The sequence below is a fragment of the Cibotium barometz genome, chromosome 14 (genome assembly GCF_041138505.1).
Source record: "Cibotium barometz isolate CiBa-2024 chromosome 14, ASM4113850v1, whole genome shotgun sequence".
Classification (NCBI taxonomy): domain Eukaryota; kingdom Viridiplantae; phylum Streptophyta; class Polypodiopsida; order Cyatheales; family Cibotiaceae; genus Cibotium; species Cibotium barometz.
In genome coordinates, this window is record NC_141059.1 from 17,480,488 (window position 1) to 17,496,466 (window position 15,979).

Here is a 15,979-nt window from a genome sequence, read left to right on the forward strand (position 1 = left end):
TGTCATTATGGTTACAGAAGTGTCTTTCCTAGGGTTTATTACCACTAAATGCATGAGAAAAAACTACACTATTATGGAGAGGCTTGGATAATGCTTAAGGTGGTCCCTTATGCCTAGCTATTCCTTTTACTGAGATTAGCAAGTGATGTCGGTGAATATGTGTTATGTGAACCTATGCTTTAAACAAATTCCTAAAATGAAAGAAAAGAAAGGTGGGGCTTCTAAGTCCAATGTGACAAATGCTAGGTAATGTATAGATGTATCCATTGAGAGTTGCATTGCATTGACCAAAGACTATATTCAGTCACTTGTGGATGGGTTGAATGCTTGTTTTCCTGATCTTCCACTATTTAATGTAGCAAAGTTGTTTAGTCCTTGTCATTATGCTCAAGTAGGAAATGCAAAGCACTTTTGCAACATCTTCAATCAAGCAAGGATGCCTCTTTCTTATTGATTGATTGATGAAAAGGCACGTGAACGAGAGTTGCTTACATTTGTTGACACTTTGTATTTGAATTGTGAGGGATTTACTATGCAAGATGCATGGGGAACCTTTTGCAAGATGAGCGGATTAACATGATAGCTTTCCTAACATGTTGAAATCATGGCAAGCAATTCTTGTCATCTCGGCTAACATGGTGGCATGTGAGAGGGGATTTTCAAAGCAAAACATGATAAAGGATGTGATGCAAACCGGGCTAACAATTAAGACTCTCGATGGTCTAATGAGAGTGTCATTGACAGTGCCAATGTTAGATAATGCTGAATGGGATCGAATCTTTGAGATTTGGAAGGATGCAAAGGAACATAGGATCTATGATGTATGATTTTGTGGAATGCCCTGAGAAAATTATGAAGTGTTTCATGGTTATGCCTTCCTCACTTTTGAGTAAATGGAGTTATAAAGTCCATGTAACTTTATTTCATGGCCCAAGTTCTTTAAACATGTTGACTGTATTTTTTATTTGGAAGTCAAGGATTTATATTTTGTTCACACATTCTACATATACACAAAAGTTTTGAACACAATCTATTCTAATACACAAAGTTTTTTCCCTACACCATGTGTCAGTCTCTCTAGCATCTCCTCTAAAACCATTTCCTTTCCTCCGCCTCTAACCACGTGGCAAGGGTGTCCAAAGGGGCAGACTGTGCACGGGTGGGGTAGTGTCGTAGCAGTAGCGGGCGGGTCCAGAACTAGTTTTTTTGAAAGTAGAAGAAGTCTTTTACCATTTTAGTTTCATTAATTATGTTGATGGCAACAATTGTAATTGGTATATGGATAATGCATGCTCTAAAGTTTTAAAATTTTGTGAAGGCTGAAGGACTCCGTCATCAAAAGTAGGGCCGTCAAAAATCAACCCTGCTCTCTCTTTTATAGCGAGGCTCAAGTGCTGTACACTGTAAGGGGAGAAAAAAAACATATGAATATATCAAAAATTTGAACTGAAGTGAACAAGGTCTAAGCTTAGCTTTTTCAATTCTGAAAACCCAGGCTTCTTCGAACTGATCGGAGCATTGGCTTGAAGAAGACAACCATGGATGCCCCTCTTCAGGCTGTGTATTTCCACCCATAGTGGTCAGGGCAGCAGGGCACGCCGCTATGGCCAGCTTGCCCGGGTTTGAGGCCGCACATAAACTGCCCGAGTTTGAGGCCGCACACCAACTACCCAGGTTTAAGGCCTGCTGCCATGCTTCGCTGGCTTCCTTACCTTCTTCTTGGGCCTGAATACATCTTCAGCCATGGACTTGACTCCCCTAAGCAGCCATAGCTCACATGGCACATCATATCTGTGCAATTCGAGTACGAATCTAAAAGAGGAATCATTGGATGAGGCCCTTGATACCGTCGAGCTCGTGCACCAGCAAGGAATACCCATCTCCAGAGAGACAATGTTCTCTCTTCTGCAAAAATGCATGAAAAGGAGCAACCTTTCACTTGCAAGGCGAGTGCATTCTCTTATCACCAACACCGGATTCGCTTCTGTCTCCATCTTTCATGACCACCTTATACGCTTGTTTGCCATTTGTGGGAGCTTGTCAGAAGCAAACCAAGTGTTCTCCAATGTTGCTAAACCGAGTGCACATACATGGTATGCCATCATTTCAGCATACACTAAGTGTGGAGAAGGCAAGATGGCTCTTAAAATGTTTCACAGAATGCAGCAGATGAATGTAAAACCGGATATGGTTCTGTTTTTGTTGGTCTTGAAATCATGCAGCATGATAGGGTCCTTTTGTGAAGGTAGGCTGCTGCATAACCAGATTGTTGAGGGTGGAGTTAGCTCCGACTTGATGATTGGGAATACTCTCGTTGATATGTATGCCAAATGTGGGAGTTTGGAAGATGCACACAAGGTGTTTGACGTCATGGTGGATCGAGATGTGGTATCATGGAATGCATTGATTTCTGGATATGCTCAACATGGATATGGCCACCTTCCTCTTCAGCTTTTCGAAAAAATGCAAGGGGAAGGTACCAAACCATGCAAAGTCACATATTCTTCTGTCCTGAAAGCTTGCAGCAATTTAGGAATCATAGGGAATGGTAAAATTATACATCAACAAATCATCAAAAACAGACTTGAATCAGATGTTGTCATTGGGAATGCCCTTGTTGACATGTATGCCAAATGTGGGATCTTGGAGGAGGCACAAAGCGTGTTTGATGGCTTGCAGAATCGAACTGTCGTGTCATGGGGTGCCATCATTGCAGGCTATGCTAGTCAAAGGCATGGCTTTCTAGCTTTAGATCTTTTCGATAAAATGCTACAGGATGGCATCAAACCGAACCGTGTTATGCTCTCCTGCATCTTGAAAGCTTGCAGTAGCATAGCAGCAAGAGACCATGGAATGTCCATACACGATCTCATCATCAAAACTGAGCTCGAATCAGATGTGGTTATTGGAAACACTGTTATTGACATGTACATTAGATGTGGGAGCATAGAGGATGCCCACAAAGTGTTCACCGACTTGTCAAACCGGGATGATGTGTCCTGGAATGCAATGATTGCGGGATATGCCCATCAAGGGTATTACCTTCTCGCTCTTGACCTTTTTCAAAAAATGCAGCAGGATGGTAATCAGCCATGCAAGCCTTTGGCATTATGCATCATTAAAGCATGTACGAGTTTAGGAGTGTTGGTGAAGGGCATGCTGCTACATGAGGTGCTGGTAGAAACTGGACTCGAATCAGATGCAATGATTCGAAACACACTTGTGGACATGTATGCAAAATGTGGGAGCTTGGAAGATGCACAAAGAGTCTTTGATAACTTGCAAGATCGTAATCTGGTCTCATGGGGTGCAATAATCTCAGGCTATGCTGCCCATGGACAGAGCCTTCATGCTTTTAATCTTTTTGCCAGAATGCAGCAGGAGGGCAATACACCGAATGACGTGATCTATCTGAGCATCTTGAGAGTATGTATCAGTATGGGGGACATAAGACAAGGCAGGTTTATCCATGATCAAGTCATCAGAACTGGACTTGAATCTGCACTAGTTGTTGGGAATACCCTTATTGATATGTATGCCAATTGTGGGAGTCTGGATGAGGGGCGGAGGGTATTTGATGCGTTGCCTATTCGAGATGAGGTGTCTTGGGGTGTGATGCTAGATGGCTATGCTCAGAATAAGGATGGCTTCCTTGCTCTTGAACTCTTTGAAAAGATGCAAGAGGAAGGCATGAGGCCAAACAGAGTTATTTTCTCACTGATCTTGAAATCATGTGGCATCACAGGAGCTGTAGAGCAGGGCCGTATGGTACATGATCAGATCATTGAATTTGGACTTGAATCAGACATTGAAACCGGGACCACCCTGATTGACATGTACGGCAACTGCGGGAGCCTATTAGAGGCACACAGAGTTCTCGACATGCTACCGGACCGAGATGCATCTTCATGGAATGCTTTGATTGCAGGGTATTCCCAGCATGGATATGGCAAACTGGCTTTGCAGTGCCTCCAGGACATGCAATGCCAAGGCTTCAAGCCGGATGGTTGGACCTTCACAAGCATCCTTGCTGCATGCAGTCACGAAGGCCAAGTTGAAAAAGGCTATCATATGTTTACAGAAATGAGACATGGCCATGGCATCACACCAACAATGGAGCATTTCAATTGCATCGTTGACATTCTTGGGCGGGTAGGACGCTTGGATGAGGCTGAACAGTTACTTCGAACCATGCCGAAGTTGCCGAATGTTACAGGATGGTTGGCTTTGCTTACCGCCTGCAGAACATTTGGAAACAATGAGCTAGGAAGAAGATGCTTTCATGAAGCTGTTCGTTTGGATGCAGAGAAGGCTTCGGGTTACATGTTGATGTCAAACATATGTGCAGATGGTCACATGTGGGAGGATGTCCTCAAAATACAAGAACAAAGGAAATATGCCAGTGCATGGAAGAAACCAGGCAGGGTGTGGATTCAGGTCAAGGACAAACTACAGCAGTTTGTAGTGGGGGACAAGAACCACCTGATAAGTGCTACTATCACTGCCAAGTTGAACAGTCTCAAAAGGCAACTGCACAGAGTTGGTCACATGCCACAACTGAATTTGGTCTTTGAGCCAGGGCTTCGTGATGATGCTTTGAAGAAGTAAATACAGGATGCTGGGTTTCTCTCTGGGTTGGTTGATGTGCAAGGAGTTCCACCCTCTGCCCTATGTCAACCCAGCAGGAGTGCTTACTTTGGCACTCTGTAGGGTTGGAGGTGACTGAAGGATTTCCACAGACAGGAGTCAGAACGGGCAGGGATCAAGTACTGAATAGGTATGATCTCACTGCTCAGCTATGCCCTAGCACTTGACTCTGTTTCCCTACTCTGATTTTTTATGCTTCATGCCTGGTTTTTTTTTGCTGAGCAGTTTCTGTGCTTGTTCCCCCCTCTTTGTGTTTTGGTGCCTGCCATCAAGGCGTCTCATAAACACTGATTGGATACATGATCCCTTGTTTCTTATGCTTTCACTAGTTTAGATAACAGTGCCATTGATCGTCACATCCTTAGTGGGAGTAAATGTAAAACCCTCATCTAGCAGACACTTGTAGTTATGCAATACATAGGAAACATATAGACATTGGCCTCTAGCTCACCGCCCAACCATAGAGATATTTAGCCTCACCCTTGATCATGAAGGTTAGAAGCATTTGAGTCATGACTGCACGTGTGAAGCCCTGGCATCCCATACCACTAGGACACACCCCTCTGGTATGCATGAAGTAGCTTTATTCTGGCTGAGTCTGCCCTGTATCTCAGGAGCTCTGACAAAAACTCAGTACATAGACCTTTGTATGAATGTATGCTCTTATGTGCGTGGGGGGTGTGTGCGTGGGGGGTGTGTGCGTGGGAGCATATATTTGATACGAAGTTTGTGTTAATTCTTTCTATCTTTAGTGGTGCATATGCCCTATCAACTACCTTTTTGTTGTAGTAATTTTTTCTATGCATCTGTTCCATCCAGTCTCCATTCCATTCCTGCCCTGTCCTTGAACACTGTCTTTGGTCTTCTTTCTTGAGAAATGAGTCTTGCACTCGCACTCCACCCCTTGGAGGATCAACCTCCCTTGGAACCATTTTCTGAAAGCCTTTCTTCGTGTGCCCCAAGTGGCACCGGACTCACAGGACTGCCATCCCCTTGGGCTTTGTGGAACACCACCAATCAACCTCGTGGGAGTTCTTCCCTGTCTTGTGTTCCTTGCCTTGGGCCTCGTACTTGTGCACTTTCCTGTGCCTTGGACTTGTGCACCTTCATCTGGGATTGAATTTGTGTTTAGCTTTGCTGAGTCTGATGCTCTGATACCAATGTAACATGCGAACGCTTTGGGAGTCTTCTTTCAGCCCCCTAAACACCATCTGGGAACATGTTGATGCAAAACGCATGCAAAAGAGAGAGAGAGAGAGAGAGAGAGAGAGCAGAGTATTCAGTATATTCATACATGTACAAAAGGGTACAGCAGTCTTGCAGCCCTTGGCTGCCTTCCATAAAAAAGGTGTTAATCCTAATCTAGACCTAATCCTATGACTCAGCCCATTGCTGGCCTGAATGAGTCAAATCGTTGAGCATAGATGCCTTTTAGAGATTGGAAAAAGACAATATAAACTAGCCGATTGTTGGTCAGCCAGGCTGCCAGCTACCTGGACAAATACCCGACTATTTGCTGCAGCCGATTGGATATATAACCTGTATAATTCTGGCCGACAGTCCTCAGTGTCCTGTGCAGCTTGTTCTGTTGCTTTTGTAGCTGAGTTGCTGAGGAGATTGCTTGTGGACCTTTCTTGGTACGTGTTGCTACAGTCTTTCATCTTTGATCGAGGACGGTGCTCTGGCTTCTTGGAGTTCACTCAACATCCGCTGGTGCTGAGAGGGGGTGTTAGACATCATCTTCCCCTTGTTGCTGGCTTCCTTTGTGGTGTCCTATTTTAGCCTTTAGGGCTGACCATGTTAGCTAGAGGGGCTGGTCACCCCTCACATATTGTTTACACTTTTTCCCTTATTTTATGGAGTCTTGGGTTTTTCCTAGTCGTGAGGATGCTAGTCAGCTACCCCTGTTTGGGCATATATATAGCCGAGCAAATTCCCCCCACACTTGGGTATTTGCCTTGCATGCCTTAGCGCCTCTGCATATTGGCTTGCTGCAATCCCTCACATATGAGGTCATCTTCCCCCTCTTGCTTTGGACTTGTACCAGCATGTGCTTCTTGTTTGGTTGATATTGAGGGCAGGTATCCACCTACGTTTCTCTCCATCTCTCTCTCACTCTTTAGTGGACATCCCTCACTCTGCCAGATCATGGAGTCCGCAGACCTGCGCAGATTTGGCCAGTTCTTGCTAGAGACAAACGCCATAGAGACACTGCTACGGACTCATACCACAGGGAGAGGTGGGCGACAACTCTAGCTCACTGATTTCTTCGAGAGATCTATCCCAGTGCCTACCCTGACACAGGAGGGGGTTACACTTCAGCGCGCTGCGGACCTCCGAGCCAGACGGAGACCGAGAGCACCAGGCTACCAGACTCCCAGACTACGTTAGAGGGAGATCATAGAGATATGGGCTCGACATCAGCACCATATCCAGGAGCGGCTAGCTCACTTACACTCACACCCGGAGATCATGCTCTGAGGTATTTTTGCCTCGCCATCGCCTATGTATCACATATTACACTCCCATTATGGTACTGGTTGGAGCTAGACAGATCTGCATTGCATTCTTGTATACCCTGTGCATATAGGTTGCATACTGAGCCTCTAGCAGTAGTGCTCCTGTCACATGCACTCTGCACTCAATGCATGGTGACAAGATGGCTCATCATCAGAAGTGCAACATTTGTACAGTATTAGAACCCAGTAGGATGATAATTGTGGTACGCCGTGACCCCATTGTACATCCTCAGTCCAGGATAAGTCAGGCACGAGCTTAGCGGGTTAGTCAGTCAGTCAAGTCCCTTAACCCACTTGGAGAGAATCATTCATTCGTGTAGAGTCAGTAGAAGCCTTAGGGTTTGCATCAGAAAGCACTCTGCATCCTGCATAATATGCATTCATATGCCTGTGCATCATTTAGAACATCCCATAAGCCTTAGGGAATTTACTAGGATTTATCTGGTATTTTTTCCATATTTTATAGTATTTATTTAGCATTTATTGTCATTTATAAATATAAACTTTATTAAATGACCAGCCAACTTGACCAACCTCCAGTTAGTATAAATAGGCTTGCATAGGGCTGAGTTTCTCATTCAGTCTTCAGTGTGCTAAGAGCTTTCCTCCTCAGCCCTAGGAGTTCCCTTGCCTTCAGCACTAGACTAGTCTCATCTAGCCCTTGGAGAGCTTGAGTTTGCTTCAGCCTACCTTGGTTCTCCAACGCATGCATCTTCAGCAGCCCTACAGCCATAAGCGCATCAGATCAGCCCTTGAATCAGCAAGAAGACCTGCGTTTTCTGCACGTGAATCAGCCGCCTACAGTCAGCCTGCGTTTACAGATCTGCATCACCTCCAGTTCTGCGTTTTCTGTCCAGCATCAGCATTCAGCCTGCGTTTCAGTCCAGCATCATCCCTACAGGTCTGTGTTTCAGTCTATAGCAGTTCTCAGCCCTGAATCATCAGTTTACATCAGTATCCAGCCTTCAGGACATCATCCAGTCATACACCAGCCCTTTGGTGAAGGTAACATAGCATTCATAAGCATTTACAGCATTCTAGCATAGCTTAGAACAGTCCACCATCTTCTTTTCTCAGCCTCAGGTGTGCAGTCCTTCCTCATGCCCTTGGGAAGAGTGCATAGGCTCGAGATCAGTTCATCGAGGTGTTTCTACAGCCGTGTACAGTCCAGCCAAGCTCCGATCCTCCGAGATCTTGCATTTGGCTTACCTACAGTCCACAGTCATTCTCTCTAAAGAAATATAGCAAATACTATCTCGTTATCGGGATAGGGGGCCCTTTAGTGGTGGGTAATTCGGGACCCAATCTGGTGTACAGTTCTCATCTCTCTCTCTCATATCTCTTTAAAGTTTGAAGTATTAAAGTGGATTGCTAAACTCACGAAACTCAGGATACAGAAGACGGTGTGAGCATTTGTGTGACAGGATCTTCCAATACAAAGACTTCCGCTGCATATCACAGCTCCATCCATCACACCCCCCCACTAGCTAGTACTTTCATAGTTTATTTCATGTTCATTTTGTCCTTTTTTTTTTGGACATCTAGAGGACATTGGCAGTTGTACATTGATTTGTCTCATAGGTCGAGTTCGGCCTCTAGTAGACGTTAATACAGCTTTCTTTCTTTCTTTCTTTCTCTCTCTCTCTCACTCTCTCTCGTGTGTTTCCACTTTCCCAGCTGTTCTTAGATTGAGCTATTCTCTTAGGTGGAAAAGGCATACTATGTAATTTTGAGCCATAGTCCTATGACAAGGCTCTCACTCTTGCTCAGAATTAGGAAATGATGCTGAACGGAGGTAAGCAACCCCAACAACAGTCATCCACCACCCAACAATCATCGTCTCAGGGGGGGGAAGGGAGCTCAGAATAGCAAAGACAATAAAAAAGAATCCGAGAGCACCGCAAGAAGGATAAAAACTTCACGCCTAAGAAAACTCCCGATGAAAAAGCCAAGGAGGGCATCACTGGTGAAAGCGCAAACGTGGTATAGGGGGGGATGTAATATGCGGAAGCTTCGGAGAAGAATCGGTAACTTCAATACTCAGAAGTCAGCACTCTTTTCGCGACGGAAATTAACGCACAAATTGAAAGGAGATGTGCAGAAAAAAAAAATAGAGAGAAGAGAAGAAGAGAAGAGAAGAAGAGGACACAGTATTGTGTCCCAATTACTCTTTGTAGGCCCCCCACCACGGATGGTGTATTTGCTTTATTAGAATGATGAGAAATTTGAAAGAAAATACAGCAATCTTGGACCTTTTCTTGGCTGGGAATACCCTGCCCTTGACCTGAATCCTTCACCCCTTTGCTTAGCACCCTCTTGGCTTTGCCTAGCCTCTTATGCTTGAGCTCTTGGTGGAGAATGAGATGAATGAATGGGATTGTGGCCTCCACTATTTATACTACCCAATCATGAGCAGTCGGCCAGTAGACAAACAGGCAGCCAGCACAAATGTCCCACGAGTGGTGAAAATTCAGCAATAAATGTTGAAAATATTCACATAATATGTTGCTTTTTTTCCTTAAAAGCTTGGACATGATGCGCCTGCTTCTGACTGGCTGGACACAGCTTTTGCCCACAATCCCAGGGCTGGGCAGCCTGTATGGGCTGCCCCATACATGCCCTACAGCCATATAAAGGCTGTCAACTCTTGGAAATTGCCTTATCTTTGCCCTAGGGCTGTCCTACAGCCCCTCCATGGCTGGTGGGTTCAGCGTGGGCCTTCCTGGCCCTCATGGGGGTGGTTCTACACCATTCCCATGCCCACACTAAGATCCGGTGTAGCCCTATGGGCTGGCCCCTTGTCCTAACCACTATCTACTCAGTGATCTGGCATCCGGTACCATACCAGATACACAGAACCACTGACATCATTCTAGAGGGAGACTCACAGCGCGGACTGGCACTGTTTCATGTGCAGGACAGTGCCCACCTGACCTTGGACTCATGTGCAGGACAATGCACACCTGACCTCGGACGACTGAGATGGATCCCTGGCTGACTCATCCCGGACTGGGCTCACATGGGACCAGTTCACCATCCCAGGTCTTGCACCTTGTGTATAGAAATGTCTACATGGCATCCAAGTGCGGGATGCACGTGACATCCCCTTCTGCTTAACTTGACGGAAGCGCATAGCCTCCAAATAATCCGTCAATAACTCCGGATAGTCTTCGAAGAACTCTTTGTCGAGCCATACCGCTTCATGAGTTCCTCGGTCTTGAAACTTCGTGAGGAACTGTCGTAGTCTTCGGCCTGAGCCATGCTTGAAACGGTGTAGAAGGATCTGTTATGGAACCATTACTTCTGCTTCATCAACAATGTCTGGTTCCGCTTCGTCTTTGACCTCTGAAGGGGGTGGACGTGCATATGGCTTTAACCAATTGACATGAAATACATCGTGTATAGTCCAACTTGGAGGTAGCTTTAACTGCATAGACACCTCATTAATCTTTTTCCAGATGGGAAAAGGTCCGAAGCTCCTGAAAGACAACTTTGGGCATCGCTGGCCCACCTGCTTCAATCTTTGCTTCATAATCCGAAGATAAATTCAATCCCCTTCCGAAAACTTCATATCTCTTCGGTCTTTATTGGCCTGTCGAGTGTAGGCCTCTTGCGCTTTAGCCAATCTGTCTTTTACTGACTCTAAGATCTCCTGGTAAGACTCCGTCACTCTGTTCGCCTCCGGTACTGAAGACGAAGTCTTGGTTAACAACGACTGGAAAGGTCTTCCAAACGCTGCCTCATATGGAGTCCTACCAATAGCTGAAGAAAAAGAGTCATTCAAAACAGTTTGAACTAAAGGCAAATACGATTCCCACTTACCTTGCTAATCGTGGACATAACACTTCAGCACATCAAAGGCCAGCTGGTTGTATATCTCTGTCTGGCCGTCTGTCTGTGGGTGGAATGCACTGGAAAAATTCAGCTTAGTACCAAAATTATCAAATAATGCCCTCCAAAAATGACTGGTAAACGTGGCATCTCGGTCTGACACTATGGTTCTAGGAATTCCGCCAATCGGGTACCAATGCCGAATGAATAGCTGGGCAACATCCTCAGCGGTCACATTGGCCCTGCACGGAATATGCATAACAAATTTGCTAAACCTATCAACAATAGTTAAGCACTGCGTATTACGCTTACTCGGACTGGGAGGCAGATTCGTGACAAAGTCCATCGAAATGTCCTGGAAAGGACCCTCAGGAATTGGCAAGGGCTGTAACAACCCTATCTTCTTTCCACGACAAATGTCACAGCGTTGTTCATATGTAAACACATCACACCTCATCTTTGGCCAATAGTATTGCCGTTCCAATTTCTCCAGAGTGGAATTCATGCCCCTATGACCACCTGTAATGGTGTCATGGGCATCATGGAGAAGAGCTACCCTGAACGACTTCATGACACATAGTCGACCTTTGTAGAAAAGCCAACCATCGCGTATCAGAAAATGGCATGGTCCTGTGGCATCTAATGCCTGTTCCCATTGTGTACCGAATTCCTCGGAATCCGCGTACGTGTGCTTCATGTCCTCTAGTCCTGTACCAACAAGATCAAGTCTAGTGGTCTGAATCGTAGACACTTGTCTCTTCCTGCTCAAAGCATCGGCCACTGGATTGGCCTTTCTTGGAAGGTACTCAATCATACCACCGAACTACTGGAATATCCGACTCCAGCGGTGTTGTCGATCACTCCACTGTGCACTTGGCATTGTCTGGATCCAGCGTAATGCTTGATGGTCAGTGCGAACCTCGAAGTCACGGCCATACAGGAAATGTTTCCAATGTTTCAAGGCCTATATAACTGCTAGGAGTTCACGATCATAGACTGAGTAGTTCTTCTCGGCAGGCAGTAACTTACGAGACATGTAAGCTACTGGATGACCATTCTGTTGCAATACACCTCCAATGGCGATGTTACTCGCATCGGTGATCACTTGAAATGGTTCGCCCCACGAGGCAAGTGCTAAACAAGGCGCTTCTGACAAAGCCACCATGAGGTTCTAGAATGCCTCCAGCGCTCGTGGAGTCATTCGCATCTTTTGCCTTCTTATCTTCACTCCCTTCAGCAGATCGGTGAGATCTACCGAGAGGTCAGAAAACTTGTCGTTGTGGGTGGAATATGCCTGGCATATACCTACAAATGATCTAATGTCATAGGCTGTCTGAGGTACTTCCCAGTTGACAATCTCGGCCACTTTAGCCAGATCAAGTCGAATGCCTTCACAGCACTAATTATATATCCCAAGTAATGCACCTGGAACAGATAAAATTCCGACTTCTTTTCATTGACGTAGAGCTCGTTGCTTTCCAGCAACTTAAGAACTTTCTCCACATCAATGTCATGCTGCTCAACCGTAGCTGAAAATATTAGTATGTCGTCCAGAAATATGAACACACACTTTCCAATCAACTCCCGGAAAACACGCATCATCATGCGGTTAAATGTAGCTGGGGCGTTTGTCAAACCAAATGGCATGACCACAAATTCATAGTGGGCCCGTTCTGTACGGAAGGTTGTCTTGGGGATGTCCCCCTCCACAATCCGCACCTAGTGGTACCCACTCTTTAAATCCAATTTTGAGAACACCTTTGCTCCATTCAGCCTCTCAAGAATATAGTCAATTCGAGGCATCGGGAATCTGCTCTTGATAGTCAGCTTGTTGAGTGCACGATAATCGACACACAAACGGGAAGACCCATCTTTCTTCTTGACAAACAAGATCGGTGCTGCAAATGGCTACACGCTGGGGCGGATGAAGCCAGCTTGCAACAATTCTTGGAGTTGGCGGTCCAACTCCGATTTCATTGCCTTGGAAAGGCGATACGGAAACTTGCTCGGGGCTTCCGAGCCTGGGAGGAGGTCAATCCTGTGATCCTCCGGTCTGGACGGGGGGGAGCTGGGGAGGGAGGCTGTCCCGAAGAAAAATCTTCTGGAACTTTTCATGGAGAACCGAGTACTTCTCGGAAGCACTGGCCACCGTTTGGGCTGTCTGGATGTAAATCATCGCACACTGTGCGCCTTTCCTGACTGCTCGCTTAGCCTGCAAGTGGCTTATGAGCGGAAAGTTCGGAATTCCTGGCTCACACTTAATGGTCACCGGGGTGTTTGACACATTCCGATTGATCCGGAACGTGTGCTTGTCCCACTTGACATCAGGAAGAAACTTGTGAAACCATTGAATACCCATTTGTCTGCCCCTCCTACAAGAGGGGCAACCATAAAGTCACGCACAAACTCTATGCCCTGAATCACTAACTTAGCACCTAGAGCTTCATACTTGACGCTGGTTGTCATGCTGTGCTAAAACCCTCAACCTGTTTGTCCACCGAAGTCAGCTCGAAACGGGCACGCCTAGCGGCTTGTTCCGTGACCACATCCTCCGTGCTGCCGCTGTCAAACAAGACGACTCTCTGGCCACCTATGTAGCCAAAGGACTTGAGCAATTCGTTGCGCTCATACTCTTGGTCATGGGCGCTCTTCTGCTTATCTTTGAGCTCTCGGCTAATAATTGCTCCAACTGAAGCACCGGGGTTTGAAGAACTAGGGTTAGCCGCTGGGGTCTGTGTGGGAGCTGAGCTCACCACGGAAGCTGTGGAGGCGGCGGCGGCGGGCTTTGGAGGCTTCTTAGGACAATCCCGAGAAGTATGTCCTTTTGTATGACAAACGAAACATCTACCCTCCTTCTTGTATTGAGAAAGTTGCTAAGCACTTAACTTGCCACCTGTCTCCGCTTTCTGGTCTGGAGTAAGCTTAGACGCATTGTTCGAGTTCTTGGAGCCAGAGGCTCCCGGGCTCTGTCCTGGGGAAGATCCCGTCTGGTTCTGGCTTTTGCCCGTCGAGGCGTTAGCCCTGGGAAGTCTTGGGCTTGCCACCATTATGTTTCATTTCTGCACTCTGCGCAAGGGAGAGTGCGTCCTCAAAGGTGGTTGGCCTAAACATACGCACCTCCCATTGGATTTGCGTGTCCAGGCCATACAAAAACTGCCCTTTCTTGTCCGTATCAAATAAGCCTAGTTGCAGACATAAGGTCGAAATTTTATTGGCAAACTGAAGGATTGGTTGCGCGTTCTGACGCGCTCCCCTGAACTCGTCTTCGAGTTACTCAAGGTAGTGGGGCGGTTGAAACCGCTGCTTAATGTCGCGGACAAACTCGTCCCACACATAAGCTGCCATACCTGCTCTGGTGTGGGCATGAGCCCACTGAGTCCACCAAGGAATGGCCTCACCTTCCAAGTACCAACTGGCTAAGATCACTCTGTCAGTATCTGTTTTCCTAACTGCGGCAAAGTAAGCTTCAAATTGATGTAACCATGAATAAAGAGTTGTGGGATCGAGTTTACCATTATACTTACTGAAGTTAATTTTCTCGGGAAAATGATTTGAGGGCGCCGCCGGTGTCAATCTGGCGTCCAAAGCTCTGAGGTGACGCTCGTGTTCCACGCGTCGCATGGCGTCGTCTTCTCGTTGTCGGATCTCCAATGCACGCATCTGCATCTCAAGCAAGGAGCTTGGCTGCGGTGTGACCCCGCGAGAGGGTCCCTGTGTCGAGGATCTGGTATCCGGGATACGGAAGGAGAGGGAGGAGGAGATGGAAAACGCGACGCTGGAGAGCGGGTACGCTCCTCCAGAGCCAAGATCTGCGCCTTCTGCCCATCCAACTTGGCTGTCTGTTCTGCGATTGCTCGCATCATCTGCTGGAACATGTCTGTGACACTCAAGCCTGGTGCCCTGGCTGGGCTGCCCGGTGCACTCTGGTCCCATGGTTCTTGGTCTCTCTCGTCGTCGAAGCTCGCCATAGCAGGAAAATGCAATTCCTTTCCGGAACGCAATCTGACCATCCACTATCTGTGTGGGAGACGTCCGGAGGCTTCCAAAGGCTAAAAACCAACCGTTCTTCGAGGGACAGGAGTCACTCCGAAAGGGGTAGTCCACCGGTGTCTAAAAACCAACCACACGAGCGAGAAAAAATTCTGGTTTCTTTGCTGAATCTTTGTACTTGAAGTAGGCTCTGATACCACTGTAATATGCGGAAGCTTCGGAGAAGAATCGGTAACTTCAATACTCAGAATTCAGCACTCTTTTCGCGACGAAAATTAACGCACAAACTGAAAGGAGATGTGCAGAAAATAGAAAATAGAGAGAGAGGGAGAGATGGAGAGGACACAGTATTGGGTCCCAATTACCCTCTGTAGGGCCCCCACCACGGATGGTGTATTTGCTTTATTAGAATGATGAGAAATCTGAAAGAAAATACAGCAATCTTGGACCTTTTCTTGGCTGGGAATACCTTGTCCTTGACCTGAATCCTTCACCCCTTTGCTTAGCACCCTCTTGGCTTTGCCTAGCCTCTTATGCTTGAGCTCTTGGTGGAGAATGAGATGAATGAATGGGATTGTGGCCTCCACTATTTATACTACCCAATCATGAGCAGTCGGCCAGTAGACAAACAGGCAGCCAGCACAAATGTCCCACGACTGGTGAAAATTCAGCAATAAATGCTGAAAATATTCACATAAAATGTTGCTTTTTTTCCTTTAAAGCCTGGACATGATGCGCCTGCTTTTGATTGGCTGGACACAGCCTTTGCCCACAATCCCAGGGCTGGGCAGCCTGTATGGGCTGCCCCATACATGCCCTACAGCCATATAAAGGCTGTAAACTCCTGGAAATCGCCTTATCTTTGCCCTAGGGCTGTCCTACAGCCCCTCCATGGCTGGTGGGTTCAGCGTGGGCCTTCCTGGCCCTCATGGGGGTGGTTCTACACCATTCCCATGCCCACACTAAGATCCGGGGTAGCCCTATGGGCTGGC

The 15,979-nt window shown here is 46.7% G+C and overlaps 1 protein-coding gene across 4 annotated transcripts in view; it reads left to right on the forward strand.

Annotated features, from left to right (window-relative positions):
- Positions 1-1,367: 1,367 nt before the first annotated feature.
- LOC147631722 (pentatricopeptide repeat-containing protein At4g39530-like) overlaps positions 1,368-15,979 on the forward strand; it is a 29,580-nt gene continuing 14,968 nt past the window's right edge. For 3 of the 4 annotated variants that reach the window (XM_086808239.1, XM_086808240.1, XM_086808241.1), the window contains exon 1: positions 1,368-4,777. In XM_086808239.1, the coding sequence (XP_086664365.1) occupies positions 1,744-4,608 (2,865 nt within the window). In that variant the 5' untranslated portion in view covers positions 1,368-1,743 and the 3' untranslated portion in view covers positions 4,609-4,777. The remainder of the gene's footprint in view (positions 4,778-15,979) is intronic. The other variant, XM_086808242.1, reaches the window with a different exon arrangement.